A 21,653-nucleotide genomic window follows, 5' to 3' on the forward strand; every position below is an offset into this window, starting at 1 on the left:
CTTGTTTTTTCCTGCCCCATGTCTTTTTGGTGATATCAAACTTATGGCCATTGAGCATGTAACACTGGCTTCAACTGTCTCTTCCTACATGTACTGCACATGATCTTATTTGCAAAGGTTAACAATGAATTTTCAGCCCACTGGAGAGGTTGACTTTAACTATGAACATCATGTTGTAGCTATTTACCATCTCAACACTCTTGTGCATGCAATTTTTTCTTCTGCAGCAGTCTGTTGGTCCCGATTTTGAGATCTTCCTGCATCTCTTCAACATCTCTTCTGGGTTTAACAAGCGTGATGTCACCTGCTGGGCTGAGAACATGGCTGGTCCCACCAAAAAGTCTATCCAGATAGATGTCCATTGTAAGTTTATGATCAAGTTTTGATCAATATTAATTTACAGCATAACTTAAAATGGCTGTAGGGATGCAGTCGTTTATATTAAATGATTTGAAGAAATATTAGGGCCATGCTCCAATCAAGTGCTTGAATGCTAATTTTGAACCCATATTAGGTATATAATTACAGTGAAACCTCTGTGAGACAACCACCCAAAACTGTAAAAAAAGAAAACATGGTTTGAATAAAGCTTGGTCTTCTCAAAGAAGGAATATTTACGAAAGGATTGGAATGATTTACGGATATATATTTAGCAAGATATTGATAAACGTACAAGGACAACACCCCTGGGGATAGGACAACTAGTCAAAAGTAATTTTTGGAAAATAATTCCATTGGCAACCGTGGCCGACAAAACTGTGCCCCCAGAGCTAGTATGTGGCCCGTTATATTGTGAACTCCATGAATAACATGCAGCAAGAAAAAGAAAAACAGAGTCACTTATGCAAAAAAATACTGTGTCCAATGGACGCAAATTTTATTAATGTAACAATGACAATACAAAAAGATAAAACATATATAATATGAGGAATACAGCAAAAAAAGATATCACCGGCTCTGCCCAATAAAAGTAATATATACTAATGGGTTTATACAGATAGCATACAGTCCGTATCTAGGGGTAACCCAGGACAATAGTCAGGTTACGGTATGTAAACATCAGAAGCAGATTTACCATGGCATGTATATTGCACCTAAGTATCCATAGCAGCAATGACAAAAGACATCAAATGAAGTTAAAGGTGCTCAAAGGTAGAGACAAAGTGTCAGCGGGGACTGGGGATCAGCAGCAGGCAGGTGGAGGAGGCAGCTGCGGCAGGCAAGTGGAGGACGCAGCAGCGGCAGGCTAGTGGAGGACGCAGAGGCAGCAGTAAAGATTGCTGTAAAGTGATCTTCACTGCTGCTTCTAGGAGTTTGAAAACTGCAACTCCCAGCATGCCTTGGCAGCCTTTGGCTGTCCGGGCATGCTGGGAGTTGTAGTTTTGCAACAACTGGAGGGCCACAGTTTGGAGACCACTATGCAGTGGTCTCCAATCTGTTCTCTTCCAGATATTGCAAAATTATAACTCTCAGCATGCCCAAACAGTCCAGGAATGCTGGGAGGTGTAGTTCTGTAACATCTGGCCCTCCAGTTGTTGCAAAACTACAACTCCCAGCATGCCCTTAGGCTGTCTGGGCATGCTGGGAGTTGTAGTTTTGCAACAACTGGAGGCACATTGGTTGGGAAACATTGTCTGTTTCCTAACTCAATGTTTCCCAACCCGTGTGCCTCCAGCTGTTGCAAAACTATAACTCACAGCATGCACTGACAGACTGTACATGCTGGGAGTTGTAGTTTTGCAACAGCTGGAGGAACACGGGTTGGGAAACACTGAGTTAAGTAACAAATGCTGAGTGTTTTGCAACCAGAGTGCCTCCAGCTGTTTGCCTCCAGCTGTTGCATAACTACAAGTCCCAGTATGCCCTTCTGCTGTCACTGCATGCTGGATGCTGGGAGTTGTAGTTTTGCAACAGCTGGAGCCCCCCCCCCCATGTGACTGTACAGGGTACAGTCACATGGGCGGGGATTTACAGTGAGTTTCTCACTGCAACTTTGAGATGCAGCAAATTTTCCGCTGCAGCTCAAACTCCCAGTGGTAAACTCGCTGTGAACCCCCGCCTGTGTGAATGTGCCCTAAAAACACTTCACTACACTAACGCAAAATAAAGGGTAAAACACTACATATACGCATTACCCCTACGCAGCCCCCCCCCCCAATAAAAATGAAAAACATCAAAACATCTGCTACGTCACTGTTTCCAAAACGGAGCCTCCAGCTGTTGCAAAAGAACAACTTCCAGTATTGCTGGACAGCGATTGATTGTCCAGGCATGCTGGGAGTTTTGCAACAGCTGGAGGCACAATGTTTGGGAATCACTGACGTAGAATACCCCTATGAAAATCCCTAATTTAGGCCTCAAATGCGCATGGTGCTCTCTCACTTCGGAGCCCTGTTGTATTTCAAGGCAACAGTTTAGGGCCACATATGGGGTATTTCTGTACTCAGAAGAAATTGCCTAACAAATTTTGGGGGGCTTTTTCTCCTTTTAACCCTTATGAAAAGGTAAAGTCTTCTTCAGCATGTTGTAAAATAAAATTTTTTTTTACACTAACTTGCTGATGTTGGCCCATACAAAAGGAAAAGGAAAAGGTAAAAGGAAAAAAAAATTGTAACACAATTTCTCCTGAGTACGGAAATACCACATATGTGGACATAAAATGCTCTGCGGGCGCACAGCAGGGCTCAGGAGTGAGAGCGCCATTTACATTTGAGGTGATTTGCACAGGGGTGGCTGATCCTTACAGCGATTCTGACATAAACACAAAAAAAACACCCACATGTGACCCCATTTTAGAAATTACACCCCTTAAGGAATGTAACAAGGGGTATAGTGAGCCTTAACTACCCACAAGTGTTTGAAGAATTTTTGTTGAAAATTAAAAAAATTTATTTTTTCACAAAAAATGCTGGTATTATCCAAAATTTTTCATTTTCACAAGGGATAATAGGCCCCCCAAAATTGAATGTACAGTGCCCTGCTGGCGCACTACAATGCTCAGAAGAGAAGGAGCGCCATTTTGCTTTTGGAGAGAGAAGGCCATGTATGTTTACAAAGCCCCCATGGTGCAAGAATGGTGGTACCCCCACATGTGACCCCATTTTGGAACTACACCCCTCACTGAATGTAATAAGGGGTGCAGTGAGCATTTACACCCCACAGGTGTCTGACAGATTTTTGGAACAGTGGTCCGTGAAAATGAAAATTTAGATTTTTCATTTGCACAGCCCACTGTTCCAAAAGTCTGTCAAACAGACTGGGGTGTAAATGCTCACTGCACCCCTTATTACATTCTGTGAGGGGTGTAGTTTCTAAAATGGGGTCACGTGGGGGGGTGTCCACTGTTTTGGTGGCATGGGGGCTTTGTAAACGCATATGGCCCCTGACTTCCATTCCAAACAAATTCTCTCTCCAAAAGCTTCTCTTCTGGGCATTGTAGTTCGCTCGCAGAGCACTTTACATCCACACATGGGGTATTTCCATACTCAGAAGAGATGGAGTTACAAATTTTGGGGGCATTTTCTCCTAGTACCTCTTGTAAAAGTAGTAAATTTGGGGAAAAACTGCATTTTAGTGAAAAAAAATTCCATTTACACATCCAAATTTAACGAAAAGTCGTCAAACACCTGTGGGGTGTTAAGGCTCACTTTACCCCTTGTCACATGCCTGGAGGGGTGTAATTTCCAAAATAGTATGCCATGTGAGGGATTTTTTGCTGTTATGGAACCATAGGGGCTTCCTAAATGTGACATGCCCCCCAAAAACCATTTCAGCAAAATTTGCTTTCAAAAAGCTAAATATGAATCCTCCTCTTCTGTAGTAAAAAAGCACAGAAAAAAAATCCTTTGGGAATGGTCCCAAAAAATCTCATCACACAAGCACCTCTGACTGTGAAAAAATAGAGAAACAGACTTACACTTGGTGAGTGGTTCTTTTACAAACCCCTTGAAACACCTATATTCAACATCCCATTTAGTCCGGCTCTGGACCACCCCGAATAGGAAGATAGAAAAAATAAAAATTGCAAAAAATTGGAGAGTGGACAGATTCCACATTAAACTGCATACAGTGTCATACGAAAGACCTCTCCACACTTACTTCACTGAGATGGGTTTGTACGTCGCAAAAAAAATAAAAATAAAACTCAAATCCTCCTAGCCTTCAAATAACTACTTAAGTAAGCGAATCCCAGAGTTATTAATGCTGACAAGTGACAGTGCTGACTAAGTGACAGTGGTCAGATGTGCAAAAAAATTCTCTGGTCCTTAAGGGCTTAAGTTCAAAAAGTGTTTTTGCTTAGAACCAACAGTCAACAATAATATTTAGTCTTTTTAATTGATTGGCCTAATACCTTTCCTTCTTGCTTCTTCTTGACCAGCCACAATGATGGACAGAGATATTAGATATGTCAGGAAATATTAGAAATGATAACAGAGTGGAGCCATTTGCTCCAAATAAACCCTCAGGTAATTTTAGTCCATATTCACAGTGCCTAAATGTGAATATTAAATAAAAGTCCCCTACTCCCTTTGATTCTGACCACTGAACACTCTGATCATAGCCAAATGAACATTCTTTTTGCATCACAGTTTTTCATTAGATTTTTAGACACATAAAATAAACATAACACAACAAAAACAAAACAGAAAAAAAAAAGAAGCCAAACGAACACTCTGATTAGAAGATAACATACTTCTTGGGAGAGACACAATGAATGTAACTGACTTATGGAAAGAAAATCTTACTTTGCTGGAAAAACCTTCTAATTAATTCAGAAAACCAATACCCACATAAAACATAATGGAATCATAGTAGGAAATATTCCAAAGAAGTGGTTTAACTCCAACGTCACCATCTTATTGATCATGTCTGGACTTACAACTCATGCACAATTCTTAAAGGGAATCTGTCAGCTGTATATTGTGCTGCAGATAGGAAGATAAACAAATTATACCTGTCTCTTTAGTCCCCTTTACACGGGCCGATTATCAGCCGGATGATTGTTCAAAAGGGCCAGTGGTCAGTTGACGGACTGGTAAATGCTCGTCCATCGGTTGATTGGATCTTTTGTGTAGTCGTTCAAATCATTATTTTTAACCACACATTCCCCAAGGGATGTGCAGCCAACAATGATGAACTACATGATTCCCTTTAAAGAGAGCATGTCAGAAAACGATCACTTGTTTAAATACATTTTTTTTTATGTTTTACGTATTATAGAAAAACATTTTGTGCAATTTTTTAAATTTTGGTGGTATTTTTTAAATAATCCACATCCCTACCTTTTCTCTACTTTCAGCTTTGCTAATGCCAATGCATAGATAATACAGGATACACCAATCACGATAGGTGATGGTCACAGCTAACCATCTCTTCATTCCTGTATAGTGTTTCTTCACAGGTCACAAAACATGCCTAAAAAAATCTCATAGAAGTCACTTATTTAGCTTTAGATTACAGGTTCCTGTAAACCATATGTCTAAATGTTCTTAAAAACAGCTCAACATGGCTACACCCCTAATCTTGTGCAGAAAAAAGAGGAAATACAAAAAAAAAAAAAAAAATACAGGAAATACAAATAGGTAAATGATTAAGCAAAGTAAACAACTATGTATCTGTTTTTAATTAATAAAAAAAATAGGTGACACATTTTGTTTAAGACTTTTATTCTCCCATTTAAAAAGTACCTGTCACCAAATAAACTGCTCTAAACTAACTCAGGCTATGTTCCCTAACTACTCCTAACACCCCTCTAGCCCCTCTATCATACCTTTCTTCTTGCTCACATGGTGAAATATTGCAGCAGGAGAAAGTGGGTGTTTCCCAGCATGCATGACATCACTGAAGCCTGCTATAGGACCACTCCCGCCCTCACATGGTTGCCGAACTGTGATGAATATAAGATCTCAGGCTATGTGCTTGTTTCACTCTCTGTTGCTATCAGTGAGGCTCTCCTGCAGCTTTCAGTCTGTGCAGCTTTCTGTGAGAATTTGTGGAGCTTTTACTTTCTGTGCAGCTGTCAATCAAGCTCAGTGCAGAGAAACACTGCCAAGCCAGGAGGAGACCAAATTTACTATAATAATTGCACCAGGAAACAGAATAGAGCAACCTAGTGGCTGTTTTTTCTATTACATTTTAAAAGCAAGTGAATGAGAAAGTGTCTGCTAATTGCACAAGGAACACTATATTCAAAGTTTTATTTTGTGACAGGTACTCTTTACAACTAGCTAAAATTTTACCGATTCTACTAACTGATTTTAAAAGCTCAGTCTGAAAGGCCAAACATCAAATTTATATTGAAGGCCATGGTCTAGGACATGTGCATTCCTGATTTTAGTATAGTCAGCCTCATGTTTAATGCACATTGTTGTGTTTTTCACCTTTGATAACAATGAATAATGTATTGTGGAAACACCCTTTATTTCCTGTCCCAGTGTTTGTCCCTATTCTCCATTTTGTACGCTCAAGTTTTTATTATTAATAATATTATTATTATTTATATAATATATTTAACTACAATTGACCCCCCCCCCCCCCTTTTCCTTTTTCAGTCCCAGCAGTAATAATTGACTTGGGTGAAGTGATTCATCAACATCACTCCTGCATTCCTTATACAATAGATGGAAACCCTGCGCCAGAGGTTAGCTGGCAACTAAATGGAGAGACTCTGTTTATGAATATCTACATATTCACAAGGCCGCTTGAGTACAGAGAAAATGGAACCCTTATCCATGGTTGCCTGTATTTTAATAATCCAACGCATGTCAATAATGGTAATTACACATTACTAGTGAGGAACCGGCTTGGAGAGGACAGTAAGAGTGTCTACAGTATCTTTATGAATAATCCATTTGACTTTAACCCAGAGGAGCCCATTCCAGGTGAGCAAGCAAAGTATATAGTTAAATGGATTTCCTAGCTTCAAATGATATATCCTTAGTCAGACATACCATAAACGTGTGACTGGTAGAGATCTCTGTGCCCCTCATGAATGGCTATATTCCATAAAAATGAATATATGATTTCATATATGGAGCACCTTGGAATGTGAATGTCTTATCATGCTCCTCATAGTTGTATAGTTCTGCCATCCATGTTGATTGCACATTAATGTTATTTTTTTATTTATTTGCAGTGTCATTGTCCCCATCTGGTAAGTCATTCTGCCATATAGTCAACTCAAAAAATATCCAACTGATTCACTCTACCTGCATTTGAAAGTTTCGAGTAGAAGTGTTCATTTAAAGGCTTGTGCAGATTTAGAAAAAAAAAAGCACCAATCTTGTCAATGGGCTTTCTCTATTTTTGCACTTATTTTTGCATTTATTATTATTAAGATTAGCTGTAATGCCCAATACACTCCATATATCCATGTGTCACTATTTTTTGGATGACCCTTTGGGACTCATGTACTATATTTCATCTTTTATTCCTTTTTTGTGAATTTTCCTTTATAAGCATGAATGTGTTTCTACATGTTGTGAAACTTTTGTTTTTTATTTATTTAACATTTTAGTTGAAAGCGAAAAACCACTGCCTGAAAAAATCAAACAATTATATAAATCACCAAGATTGTAAAAAAAATTTGAAAACCACACCTATTTTTCAGAAAATTAGCTCAAAATGGTTAACAGTGTGAAAAAAACTGGAAGATTACAGGGGAAACATTAATAAATAAAGCAAAATGTACATGAAACCTTTTGGGGGAAATTTATCAAAGATTGATTTTTCCTGGCTAAATTTGTCGCACAGAAAGTCGCAGTCTAAATATGTGTGACTTTCTTGCGACTTTTTCTTTAGAGGATTTTTAGAACATGATGCTGTGGTAGCACTTGGGGGGTGTATGGTAGTTGGGGTGTTGTTTCGGTAGATGAGGGGTTAAGGTTAACCCTATAGTTCGTGACGCCAGGCTGAGAGGCTAGTATGCTGAGGTAATTCTCCAGCCTATCGCCGCCCTTCCCAGTAACGATAGGTGCATGCATAAAATGACTGAAGAAAATGACTGAAGGTCCACAAAGTAGTTGAACTTGAACTTGGATGACTTTACTTAAATGCTTGCGATACATCCAATGCACAGTAACAGTCTCATTCAAACAGTCTCTATATAGTTCAGTGACTGACAGTTGTTGCGGACCTTGAATTGTATTATAGGTCTCTGAATTTAGGGTAATTTTGAAGATCCGTCCGGATTTAGGGGATAGATAAGGTCCGGTGATCTTGCAGAGTGCTTAGGGATTGATACACTCACGGTTTAGAAGAGATCAGCCGTCGCCGCAAGGCTAGGGCCTAAATTCACTGATGACAGCAGCGCAGATCCTTCCCTGTCAACAGCCCACGAGGAAAAAAAGAACTAACAATGGCCGCCACTCCCTTATATGGGTTGTTCTGATTGGTCTGAATATCTGTCACTCACCGTCACAAAGAATGATTGGTGCAATACGTCACAGAGCCCTCCAAAGGTCCTTAAGCAAAAACCATAGAGTTTACCTGATCACGTGACCCGCAGGTCCTGTACAGGTAATTAACTAATTATATACATTTATACAATCCTTTATATATAAATCCTAAATAATTACTAGATTACTAATACCTAGATGAGAGGTGACTAGGGGTGGACTAGACAATAAGGACCCGCACATCCTAGGGACTCTGGCTATGGGGACCTATACACACAGGTACCGGATGGGATGCGGATTCTAGTCTATTTTAGCCGGAAAAATGCATTGGTGCTGAATTTATCAAAAGCGACTTTTCAGCGACAAGTCGCATCGGCTGTTTTATCAAGAGCCGTGTGACTTTTGATAAATTAGGCGCACAATAGACCAGCCTAATGCTCTGTAGTTTGCTCTATATTGATGCGGGACATAGGGGGATATTCATCAAAGCTGTTCATGTCCCGCATCAATATAGACCAAACCACAGAGGGTAAGGCTGGTCTATTGTGCGCCTAATTTATCAAAAGGCGCACGGCTCTTATTAAATTCTGTGCACAGACTTTGCGATCTATGCTTTAGACTGTATTTAAACCTGCTCCAACATGGTCTGACATTTCGGCGTTATTTCAGCCGATGCGACTTGTCGCTGAAAAGTCGCTTTTGATAAATTCAGCACCAATGCATTTTCCAATGCATTTCCATCTAAAATAGACTAGAATGCCTCATGTTCTAAATATCCTCTAGAGAAAAAGTCGCAAAAAAGTCGCACATATTTAGACTGTGACTTTCTGTGCGACAAATTAAGACTAATTAAGAAAATTAAGGAAAAACCAGTCTAAATCCTTTGATAAATATCCCCCATAGACAGCTTTGATAAATCTCCCCATTTTTGTCTAATCATAGTTAACCCTTAAAATACTAGTTTAGTTTAAATATGTACTTTAAATAGGTTTGACAAATCCCAGTTAGCAGGGGTGTCTTTTCAAGAGCTTAATTTCTTGGTTAGAGTATCTCATGCACTGGAGGATCTGTCCTATCCTACATTACACAGGCAACCCTTTAATTTGAATGGGCACTGTGTAATGCTTAATTTCTCCTCTGCTAGTGCTGCAGGGAAAATGAAAACTTATTGTTAGGTTTCCTATAATATTACAACTGATCACTGGGGTTCTTAGAAGGGAGAATCTAATAATTTTTTGTTGAAGGACCTTTGTAACAAGTAAGGGTAATCAAAATGGAAAATCCTGATAAACTTTAAAGGATGTTCTACCCATTACAAGTGAAAGTATATCACAAGGATATATACAGTCTGTAGAGGAAAGGAGAAGTTCAGCACCAGAAAGTGTCAATAGTTGCAACAATATATTCAGATGTTAAGAGGCTGTATGAATCATAGTTGTGGAGGTGCCAAAAAGAGAACAGTTCATATATTGTAAGCGGTTAATAGAAGGCAAAAGTTGCACTCACCACAAAGACGTGAAGTTTTTCTTCAATTCATTTTTCATTTCTGAGTGTGATCAAGCAGACTTCCTGCAAAACGGCCAGTCGCACTCAGCCAGCTCCACGGAGCTGATGTCCGCCTCCATCTCTTCCCTCCTGCCATTATGTACAGCACACAGAAATAAAAAATTAATTGAGGAAAAATGTCACGTCTTTGTGGTGAGTGCAACTTTTGCCTTCTATTAACCGCTTACAATATCACAAGGATATGACATCACTTGGCCCAACTAGTGGGAACCTCATTAATTGCTAGAACAAAAGGGATGTGGTACTGTGTGTAGCACTGTTCTTCTTTCTTCACATCCCCATGGCTGTCCAGGAACTGTGGAGGCACTGCTACTCATGTGCTAGATTTCGCTTGCAGTTCTCCATACAGAGCTTGGACAGGATTGATGCTGTGCAGATGAAATGTAAATGGACCTCAGCCCCATAACTACTCCTACAGACCCCTATACTGGAAGATCTCTTTTAAAGGAATAGAAAAATACTGCTTCTTATTTAGCAAAACAGCACTCCTATTGTCCGCAGGTTGTGTGTAGTGCTGCAGCTCAGTCCTAGTCACGTCAATGGAGGTGAGTGGCAATACCAAAGACAACCTGTGGACAGAAGTGGTGCTGTTTTCTGCAAGAAAGACGCAGTATCTTTCTAATTCTGGAACACCTCTTTAATGCAGCTTTATGCCTTGTGCTTCAGTTAGTGTGGTTATGGCATCCAGTTGCAGCAGACCTGGGAATTTAATCTAAGGAAGAATTGCCTAGTTCTTGAGGGCTCGGAATTGTAATGTGGTACATGGATGTCATTTGCTTTAATAGGTACCACAAAACCTGAGAGCTCAAGGGATCTGTCTCATAAAATAAGGTTGTCCTTATAGGCAGTCCATTTAGGGATGAATGCATAAATTCAATGACCTTTAACCTCTTAAGGACCCAGGACATATGGGTACGTCCTGGGTCCCGGTCCTGCGATATAACGCGGGGTCACACGGTGACCCCGCATCATATCGTGGCGGGCCCGGCGTCTTAGTGAAGCCTGGACCCGCCTCTAATAGCGCGCAGCACTGATCGCTGTGCCGCGCGCTATTAACCCTTTAGCCGCGTGCTCAAAGCTGAGCCGCGTGGCTAAAAACAAAAGTAAAATGTGCCGGTTAGCTCAGGGAGCATCCCGAACAGCTGTAGCACAGGAGGAGGTCTTCTTACCTTCTCCTGTGCTGTCCGATCGCCGAATGAATGCTTCAATCCTGAGATCCAGGCTTGAGCATTCAATCGCCGAAAACACTGATTGATCCATTCCTATGGAGATGGATCAATCAGTGTAAAAGATCAGTTAATGCAATGTTATAGCCCCCTATAGGAGCTATAATATTGCATAAGAAAAGTGTAAAAAAATCATTAACCCTTTCAATTATCCCTTCCCCTAATAAAAGTTTGAATCAACTAGCATTTCCAAAAATAAAAAAAACATTATGTAAATAATAATAAAAATAAACAGATGTGGTATCGCCGCGTGCGGAAATGTCCGAATTATAAAAATATACCGCTTTTTAAACCGCTCGTTCAATGGCATACGCGCAAAAAAATTCCAAAGTCCAAAATAGCGCATTTTTGATCACTTTTTATACCACAAAAAAAGTGAATAAAAAGTGATCAAAAAGTCTGATAAGAACAAAAATGGTACCGCTAAAAACTTCAGATGATGGCGCAAAAAATGAGTCCTCAAAGCGCCCTGAAGACAGAAAAATAAAAAAAGTTATAGGGGTCAAAAGATGACCATTTTAAACATATAAATTTTCCTGCATGTATTCATGATTTTTTTCGGAAGTGCTACAAATTCAAACCTATACAAGTAGGGTATCATTTTAACCATATGGACCTACAGAATAAAGATAAGGTATCATTTTTGACAAAAAATGTACTGCGTAAAAACAGAAGCCCCCAAAACTTACAAAATAGTGTTTTTTCATCAATTTTGTCGCACATTGATTTTTTTTCCCGTTTCACCGTAGATTTTTGGGTAAAATGACTAATGTCATTGCAAAGTAGAATTAGTGACGCAAAAATTAAGCCATTATATATAATTTTAGGTGAAAATTTTTAAGAGTTATGATTTTTTTAAGTTAAGGAGGAAAAATTGAAAGAGATACTGTCATTTCTGGTTTCAACTAATATATGAAGAAGTCTTTTACACAATTTGTAAAATTGATTATATACCACCACAAATGCATTAAAAAATCTAGCTGAAGAATCATCACTACCTGGAGGATAGCTATATTACAAGAAAATGAAACCTGCAGCTTTATATAGCGCTGAGATTTTAAACACTGTTATAGGATATGGCTCCTACTATGTTTGGACCCCTGTCTCTAGTACTGATTGACTACTACTAGAGCTTGGTAAGAAATGGGGATAAAGGGAGTGGGGTACCACACGACCACAGGATTATCTTGAACTGTAACAACTTCAGATACACAGCTCAGGCTCCCTCCATCTGTCCTGTTCTCACCATATGATAAGCCCCACCTTTACTTCCTGTGTTTTGTCTTGTTGTTTCTGTTACTAGGGACATATTTCCCCAAATAACAGGCAGCGGACAGCCGATTGCAAAGAAGGGAGACACCTAGTGGCCAAATGTTTTTCTAGGCTAAGAAATCGGTTTTGATAGATGAAGTGATTTACAAATATGTTGAGAATTATACATCAAATGAAGGAAAGATGTTTGAAACAACAGTGACCATTTAAAACACTTTAAGGGAATCTTCTTAGGGTCAGCTGTATTTGACCCTTAGAGCTGCAGACACAAATGAATACCTGTTAGGACACATTGGAACACTTCCCTTTCTTTCAACATTTTACTTTACTAGTTATTGTTGGAAACAGTAAAATTGGGTTCACTAGCTGTACCTTCTAGCGATATGTCGATATTCCATCAAAACAGGAATGCCAATGTACTTTACATCAATAAGCACAGCAGCTGGTCAATTCATTTTTATGGGCCAAATGTAGACACCTACGGTATGCTGTGCTGCTAAGTACAGCAAAAAAATTGGTAGGAGCAGAAGTGGCTGATTACATTTGAGTCAATAAGTGCCCGCTACCTCTTGATAATGCTACGTCGTAGCGAAACATGTTGAGGGGGGCAGAGTGGAGTTTTTAACAATCATAGCACTGTTGCTCCTTGCAATCTACCGAGTGTGACCTGCAGGCACATGGAGCTGCTCTAATACAAATATATCACAAATAGCAGAGATATCTGCGCAAGTAAATGACCTTACTAAAATAGCAAATAGAGAAAACAGTGCTATTTGTTTTTAAATAGTGTGTAGTATACAATAAAGCATATGGAATTTTATTAAGTTAAGTAGTATATGGGAAAATAAGGTTTTTTTGCATTCCCAAAAGGGAATCTATAGGAATTAAATAAACTAATTTAACCCTCCATATACTGGTCTATACCAGTTATGGTGAATAAGTGAACAGACACACTGCTGTGCACCTTGATATACATCAGCATCTTTTTTTTTTTTTTTACAGGAGGCTGGATAGGTCATACATACAGCCCAAACAAGTTTGCATGGGAAGTTTTTTTTTTTTTTTTTTGCATTAAATTATAATATAATACTTCATAGTACTAAATTATAATGTAATACTTCATAGTAAGCTCTGTGCAGATGCTATACAAGCATCAAATCTTCAGAACTGTGAAAGAGACTCTGAAATATAATACCTGCTGTAAATGATCAGTGATGTATGTAGACAGTAAGTCCACCAGCAGAATAGTGAGTGCAGCTGGGAAGTATAATAGAGGCTATAATTTAGTCTCAGGATAAGTAATATAATGTGAGAACATAGTTACTTCACCCAAAAAATGGTAAGTGTTATACAGCCTGTCATTAAGGAAAAGTACAGGAAAAGCAATATATGTTAATAGTGATGCCACAAACGGAATCAAGAGTGCAGCACTTTAATATAACACAGGCTTTAACTCTGGATCAGCGCAAGATAAGTAATTGTTGTATAACAGTAAATCTAATCATTTTGTGCCCACTTAATTGAATTTGACTAATGTAGTTATAATTACTTTTCTACAATAGGTGGAGGCAACAGCACGTACGTGAACCCAGTGGAGACAGTGGATGACAACACATTTGGGGTGAGTTTGCTATCCTCACAATTATTGATGTTGCTGCATATACATGTTAACCCCGAGTTACCAGCACAAAGAACCACAACACAAAACACCATAATTACACGGCCAGAGGTAATTGAAGAGGTAATTGATGCTGTTTGACAGTGTGTTAATTTGTTGCTAATTTATTTTTTTTTAAAAACTGGTCTGAGGCAAAAGCACAAACCACTAAGTAATAAATATGGCCCACAACATATTCTAAGAGTCAAGGTCAAACTGTGGTTCTGGGAAACACACATTTTAGTAAAATCATTGCAGAGTTGTACTGAAGCTGGAAATGGTGTTGCAGCTGGGTACACTCTAGACAAAGAGTCATTTCTTTTGGAGTTGAAGACACGTAGCTAAATAAGGGACATGGAGCATCTTAGTTTGAGGAAAGATAAGAAATACAATAATTTGTTTAGTCTTAAGAAGAGAAGATATGACAAACTTATTTAAGTATATAAATGGACCATCAAGGGAAAGAAAGGTTATATCCCCAGAGGTGACAAAATGGATGTGGACAATCATAGACAAGAATTCTATGCTTTTAAATTCATAAAATAGCCTACATCAGAAATAGTTTTCTAAACTCTATCCCTTTGCTGAACTTTATGGACAGCTGGAAAGCAAATTGATGCCACACATGTACAGCATTTAATGTGGCTCTGAGATGCAACGTTATAGGCTCAATTTAGGGGTGCTATTTGGTGTTTATAATGCAAATGTAATACTAAGTTTACACTACTCATTTCATTTAATAAATTAATTAATACATAAAATAAATATTAATGAATAAATAAATAAATACATTATGGATGCATTTAAACTAAAGATAAATTGTCTTAACGTGTAGTAATGCATTAGAAATATTGGTTAATTTGTTCCTCAAAGCTATATTATGTATTAGATATAGAAATTACCAGATGTACAGCATATAATAAGCAATTTTATCTCAAGTTCAAAAAAGTTGAATTTAGAAAAGGAAAATTTTGAGAAAATGAAGACAATTATTAACTACCATTCTTCCATGGTAATTTTTTTTTTTTGTTAAATCATTTTTTTCTATATTATACACGGTATGCATCAGCATCTTGAGAAACAGAGATGTCAAAGTATACAACATGTACTGGCAGCTGTCACATTCTCTTAAATGGATCAAATATAGTCAGTTGATGAGTACATTAGGGCCTTTTTCCACATATTTACTTTGGAAGACCTAAAAGCTGATATGTAAATTGTTATGTTACCGCCCCCTTAATCAGAATCAGTACTAAATTGTATTCAGAATAGGTAATGTGATCTATGTAGCCACTGATTCCACCAGCAGAATTGTGAGTGCAGCTCTTTAGTATAATACAGGCAAGTCAGGATCAGTAAAAATAAGTAGTATAATGCATGCAATGGGCGTTTCTGAATAGCCAAACGATTTGACTATGCGTTATGTGTTTTCTCTTAGGTCTCTGTGGCTGTGGGCCTAGCTGTCTTTGCTTGCCTGTTTCTTCTTGTTATGCTGATTGTACTTAATAAGTGTGGAAGGCATTCTAAGTTTGGGATCAACCGTAAGTTCCATCTTATTTATTGACATGTCATGTATGACCCATGGAAACATATATATGTAGTGTAAACTCTATGGTGATATTCCTTTAGCTTTACACTAATGAATTCTCTTACTCACGTGAAGCAGGACTTTTCTCAGTGAAGTGTGGGGAATTGGTGTGTAAACAGGAGACTCTCCTTTTGACATATTAGTCATTTCCATATCTTTATTTGCTATATAAACATTTGTGAGTGCTTTATGTCATTACAGCTTGAATAGCTTGAATCAAGATGAGTAAATAGATTTCTAAGAATGTGCAAGGAAATTCATTATCCCACAAAAAGTGTGTCCACAATGAAACACAATTTTTGATCCATATGGTAGCATGCTTTTTTTAAGGAACACTGCAGGTTTATCTACTGTATAACACTAACTCCCCCTGCAGTGTCCATATTATCTTAGATCATCGGCATCCATACATTTCATTATGGAGCTAGATCATGTAACCATCAGTTTGACAACCAGAAATGACTTGCTCTAATGTGTACACAGGGATCAGCTCCTTCTGTGTTACCAACTTCTTGTGAACTACAGGATTACGTGATCATCTATCAGATCCTTCCTGACAGCTTTGACCTCTCCCCACCCTACTCAGCTCCACTTTCTTGTCCCTTTGTTAGCACAGGATGCTTCCAAAGATTAAATATCTTCCCTCTTGAAGAGATATAACTTATACAGTGATTACAGTTTAATGCCTTACCTGATCACACTGTCTGTGTCAGCTTGTGTTGTGTGTCCTATGTGATGCAGCCTGACAATGATCTCTCCTGTATGTAAGAGTACATGTATGGGCAGCTTACTGGACCCTAGCCACCCCACCGTAAATGTATGCACATTGTGCAGTGAGTCTACAAAGTGAGAACAATAGATAGATGGTGACTGACGGCTGCCTATACTTACAGTCAATAACCAACATCAGCGATCATGCTGATGTTGGGGATTTATGTTGTAAAGCTCTCCGATCAGCACCGTCAACTCTCCAATTAGCACCCCAGCAATGTGACTGCGGGGTGTCAATCGGTTGTTATGGTACCCGGAAGGCTTATGAAGGCCTTCGCACTGGCCAAGCCCCAACAGTGGCGTTGTCAGGGGGGTGCGGTGGGGGCGGACCGCACCGGGTGACACCTTCTGGGGGGGGGGGGGTAACACCCTGACGTGCATACGACCGTAGGTGTGACTCGCTACAGTGCAGATCGAGCTCACAGAAGCAATGTGATCATGAAAAATGTAATAATACTATTATACCCGCCACCCAATCATGCCGCCATTGCCCCATTGGGCTCCACAGGGGGTAACTTGCCAGCGCGCCTGGGGTCCATCTGTCACTGGTACGTGACGTGACGCTGAAGTGGGCATGGGTGGAATGTGTCGGACGGCGGAGCGGCACTGACTTCCATTACGTCAGCTGTCAGGACTAGTCCAGGGCATACCAGTTCATTGAAGCATGTATGAGGAACGAGCTGGATAGTCAGGAACAGCAGCGGTGAATTCTGCACCCTGCTGGGAGACCTATAGGGGGGAGGGAGAGGGGAGGGGGTGGTGGTGTGGTGTTGAGAGACTGACATGAGGCAGAAAAGAGGCACAGAAATGTGGGTGCGTGGGGGGGGGGTGATAATGATGCAGACATGCGGCACAGTAATGTGGTAGTTGGGGTGGGGGGGGGGGGTGATGAGGCAGATATGAATGATATCAACCTCATCCCCCCCAACCCTCACATTACTGTGCCACGTGTCTTTATCACCCCCCCCTCCCCCCATTACTGTGCCTCATGTCTGCATCATCACGTTTTTTATGGGCTACAGTATGTGGTAGTATTATATTCCGCCGGCCCTGTAGTCGCCCGTAATCAGGCCCGGAGCGAACACGCTCCGGGGACTGATTACAAACGGGGTGCCGCGTGCATGATCATGGGCGTCCCCAGCTGCGGCATCTTATCCCCTATCCTTTGGATATGGGATAAGATGTGTAAGCACTGGAGAACCTCTTTAAAACAGCATTGGTCTACAACAGCAGCAGGTGTGTACTTTTTGGCCGGCCTTTCACGTTATCAAGGCCCTTAAGACTTTAACAGGGACAAAATAGTACACCACTTAGATGTACACACAGGTTATACTTAATAGAAGGCAATACACTTTTAGTGCTCTGCTTACTTTATCTGGCTGGCTACTATTAGCTTTTCAGTTGTTGTACACTCAAGTGCTGCATCACACAGTCACTGTGTACGACACCCAAAATTGCACTTTCTCTCTCAATCACACTCCCTTCCCTATCAGTGCTTCTAGGCTGGATTTGGGCTTGAGGTGAATCACTGCTGTAAAAAAGCTTTTCTTTGCAACCCACTGCTCTCTGTCCCTCTCTGCAATAGAACGCTGATGTGACTGGGAGGTGAATTGCTGCTGTAAAAATGCTCTTCTGTGCAACGCACACTGCTGTCTGTCCCTCTCTCTCTGTAATAGAACGCTGATGTGACTGGCCGCAAGATGTCTACCGATCATATAGGGCTGTGACATCACAGGGGTGGCTGGCTGCTGGTAGGCTGCATGATGCATGGGATTCAGGGTCATTCCGCCAACCCTTGTTCCCACCTTCCCAGGATTCCTTGCCCCATGTCCTCACATGTGGATCTGCCATTTTAGATGCCCGGCCCCTGGAGTCTGGACTGCACTAAATGGGGTTTAGTGAAGCGATTCGCGTGATCAATATTCACATTCGTTACAAATCTAATTTTTCCTGAAATTCGTAACGAATTCGGATTTGTCAGATTCGATTCGCTCATCCCTAATTTCTATAAAAAGGAAATTAGAAAGGTTAATGTTTTGCCAAGATATAAATATAAACATATAAAACTTTTTTTTATCTGACAGTGCCCATTTAAAAAAAAAATTCTATTTGAAAAATGGGAAAAGGTGGGTGATTTTAAGGAGGGCACTTTTCATATTTTTTTCAAAAACATTTTTTATATATTTTTTTTTTTTACTTTTAGTGCCTCTAGGGGACTTATCAATTATAAGATTGCTTATACTGCTCAGAATTACTCAGTTAGATTGGTGATCTGCATGAGAAAGACTCTATCAGCAGATTGGGGCTCACTGGCGTTGTTAGGGTTGGTGTCGCCCGGTGCAGTTGGAAGTGGTGTCAACCCATACACCCCCCTACCCCAAAGTAATTATTTACCTGGTTGTGAAGGATGCCCACAGTGTGGCATGTTGGGGATAATTATTTCCAGTACAATAATCAGATATAGCAATTGCTAGTTAAGTGGAAAGTGCTATAAAGAAGTTTTTAACATGTATAAAATAACTACATGTTACGCCGAGCGCTCCGGGTCCCCGCTCCTCCCCGGAGCGCTCGCAGCATCCTCTCATTCGCAGCGCCCCGGTCAGACCTGCTGACCGGGTGCGCTGCAATATCACTCCCAGCTGGGATGCGATTCGCGATGCGGGAGGCGCCCGCTCGCGATGCGCGTCCCGGCTCCCGTACCTGACCCATTCCTCGTCTTTCTTGTCCCGGCGCGCGTGGCCCCTCTCCTTAGGGCGCGCGCGCCGGGTCTCTGCAATTTAAAGGGCCACTGCGCCACTGATTGGCGCAGCAGGCTTAATCAGTATGTTCACCTGTGCACTCCCTACTTATACCTCACTTCCCCTGCACTCCCTCGCCGGATCTTGTTGCCATTGTGCCAGTGAAAGCGTTTCCTTGTATGTTCCTAGCCTGTGTTCCAGACCTCCTGCCGTTGCCCCTGACTACGATCCTTGCTGCCTGCCCTGACCTTCTGCTACGTCCGACCTTGCTCTTGTCTACTCCCTTGTACCGCGCTTATCTTCAGCAGTCAGAGAGGTTGAGCCGTTGCTGGTGGATACGACCTGGTTGCTACCGCCGCTGCAAGACCATCCCGCTTTGCGGCGGGCTCTGGTGAATACCAGTAGCAACTTAGAACCGGTCCACCAACACGGTCCACGCCAATCCCTCTCTGGCACAGAGGATCCACCTCCAGCCAGCCGAATCGTGACAGTAGATCCGGCCATGGATCCCGCTGAAGTCCCACTGCCAGTTGTCGATGACCTCCCCACGGTGGTCGCCCAGCAGTCGCAACAGATAGCGCAACAAGGCCACCAGCTGTCTCAATTGACCTTGGATGCTACAGCAGCTATTACCACAGCTTCAGCAACAATCTCCTCCGCCAGCTCCTGCACCTCCTCCGCAGCGAGTGGCCGCTTCCGGCCTACGATTATCCTTGCTGGATAAATTTGATGGGGACTCTAAGTTTTGCCGTGGCTTTCTTTCGCAATGTTCCCTGCACTTGGAGATGATGTCGGACCAGTTTCCTACTGAAAGGTCTAAGGTGGCTTTCGTAGTCAGCCTTCTGTCTGGGAAAGCTCTGTCATGGGCCACACCGCTCTGGGACCGCAATGACCCAGTCACTGCCTCGGTACACTCCTTCTTCACGGAGATTCGAAGTGTCTTTGAGGAACCTGCCCGAGCCTCTTCTGCTGAGACTGCCCTGCTGAACCTGGTCCAGGGTAATTCTTCTGTTGGCGAGTACGCCATCCAATTCCGTACTCTTGCCTCCGAATTATCCTGGAATAATGAGGCCCTCTGCGCGACCTTTAAAAAAGGCCTATCCAGCAACATTAAAGATGTGCTGGCCGCACGAAAAATTCCTGCTAACCTGCATGAACTTATTCATCTTGCCACCCGCATTGACATGCGTTTTTCCGAAAGGCGTCAGGAGCTCCGCCAGGATATGGACTTTGTTCGCACGAGGCGGTTTCTCTCCCCGGCTCCTCTCTCCTCTGGTCCTCTGCAATCCGTTCCTGTGCCTCCCGCCGTGGAGGCTATGCAAGTTGACCGGTCTCGCTTGACACCTCAAGAGAGGACACGACGCCACATGGAGAATCTTTGCCTGTACTGTGCCGGTACCGAACACTTCTTGAAGGATTGTCCTATCCGTCCTCCCCGCCTGGAAAGACATACGCTGACTCCGCACAAAGGTGAGACAGTTCTTGATGTGAACTCTGCTTCTCCACGCCTTACTGTGCCTGTGCGGATATCTTCTTCTACCTTCTCCTTCTCTGCTATGGCCTTCTTGGATTCCGGATCTGCAGGAAATTTTATTTTGGCCTCTCTCATCAACAGGTTCAACATCCCGGTGACCAGTCTCGCCAGACCCCTCTACATCAATTCTGTTAACAATGAAAGATTGGACTCTACCGTGCGTTACCGCACGGAACCTCTCCTAATGTGCATCGGACCCCATCACAAAAAATTGAATTTTTGGTCCTCTCCAACTGCACTTCAGAAATTCTTCTTTGATTACCGTGGCTTCAACGCCATTCCCCAACCCTTGATTGGTCCACAGGAGAGATCAAGAACTGGGGTACTTCTTGTCACAGGGACTGTCTTAAACCGGTTCCCAGTACTCCCTGTCGTGACCCTGTGGTTCCCCCGGTATCCGTTCTTCCTAAGGCTTATATGGACTATGCTGATGTTTTTTGCAAAAAGCAAGCAGAGACTTTACCTCCTCACAGGCCTTATGACTGTCCTATTGACCTCCTCCCGGGTACTACTCCACCCCGGGGCAGAATTTATCCTCTGTCTGCTCCAGAGACTCTAGCCATGTCGGAGTACATCCAGGAGAATTAAAAAAAGGGGTTTATCCGCAAGTCCTCCTCTCCTGCCGGAGCTGGATTTTTTTTTGTGTCCAAAAAAGATGGCTCCCTACGCCCTTGCATTGATTACCGCGGACTTAATAAAATCACGGTAAAAAACCGCTACCCCTTACCTCTTATCTCGGAACTCTTTGATCGCCTACAAGGCGCCCACATCTTTACCAAACTGGACTTAAGAGGTGCTTATAATCTCATCCGCATCAGGGAGGGGGACGAATGGAAGACTGCATTTAACACCAGAGATAGACACTTTGAGTATCTGGTCATGCCCTTTGGCCTGTGCAACGCCCC

The 21,653-nt window shown here is 41.5% G+C and overlaps 1 protein-coding gene across 4 annotated transcripts in view; it reads left to right on the forward strand.

The window, feature by feature from the left end:
• The window catches only part of NTRK1 (neurotrophic receptor tyrosine kinase 1), a 326,699-nt gene that overhangs the window by 240,775 nt on the left and 64,271 nt on the right, over positions 1-21,653 (forward strand). For all 4 annotated transcript variants that reach the window (XM_056545721.1, XM_056545724.1, XM_056545722.1 and 1 more), the window contains exons 7-11: positions 228-363; positions 6,552-6,881; positions 7,136-7,153; positions 14,023-14,081; positions 15,556-15,658. In XM_056545721.1, the coding sequence (XP_056401696.1) occupies positions 228-363; positions 6,552-6,881; positions 7,136-7,153; positions 14,023-14,081; positions 15,556-15,658 (646 nt within the window). The remainder of the gene's footprint in view (positions 1-227; positions 364-6,551; positions 6,882-7,135; positions 7,154-14,022; positions 14,082-15,555; positions 15,659-21,653) is intronic.

This window comes from Hyla sarda, chromosome 11 (genome assembly GCF_029499605.1).
Source record: "Hyla sarda isolate aHylSar1 chromosome 11, aHylSar1.hap1, whole genome shotgun sequence".
In the NCBI taxonomy this organism is placed as follows: Eukaryota; Metazoa; Chordata; class Amphibia; order Anura; family Hylidae; genus Hyla; species Hyla sarda.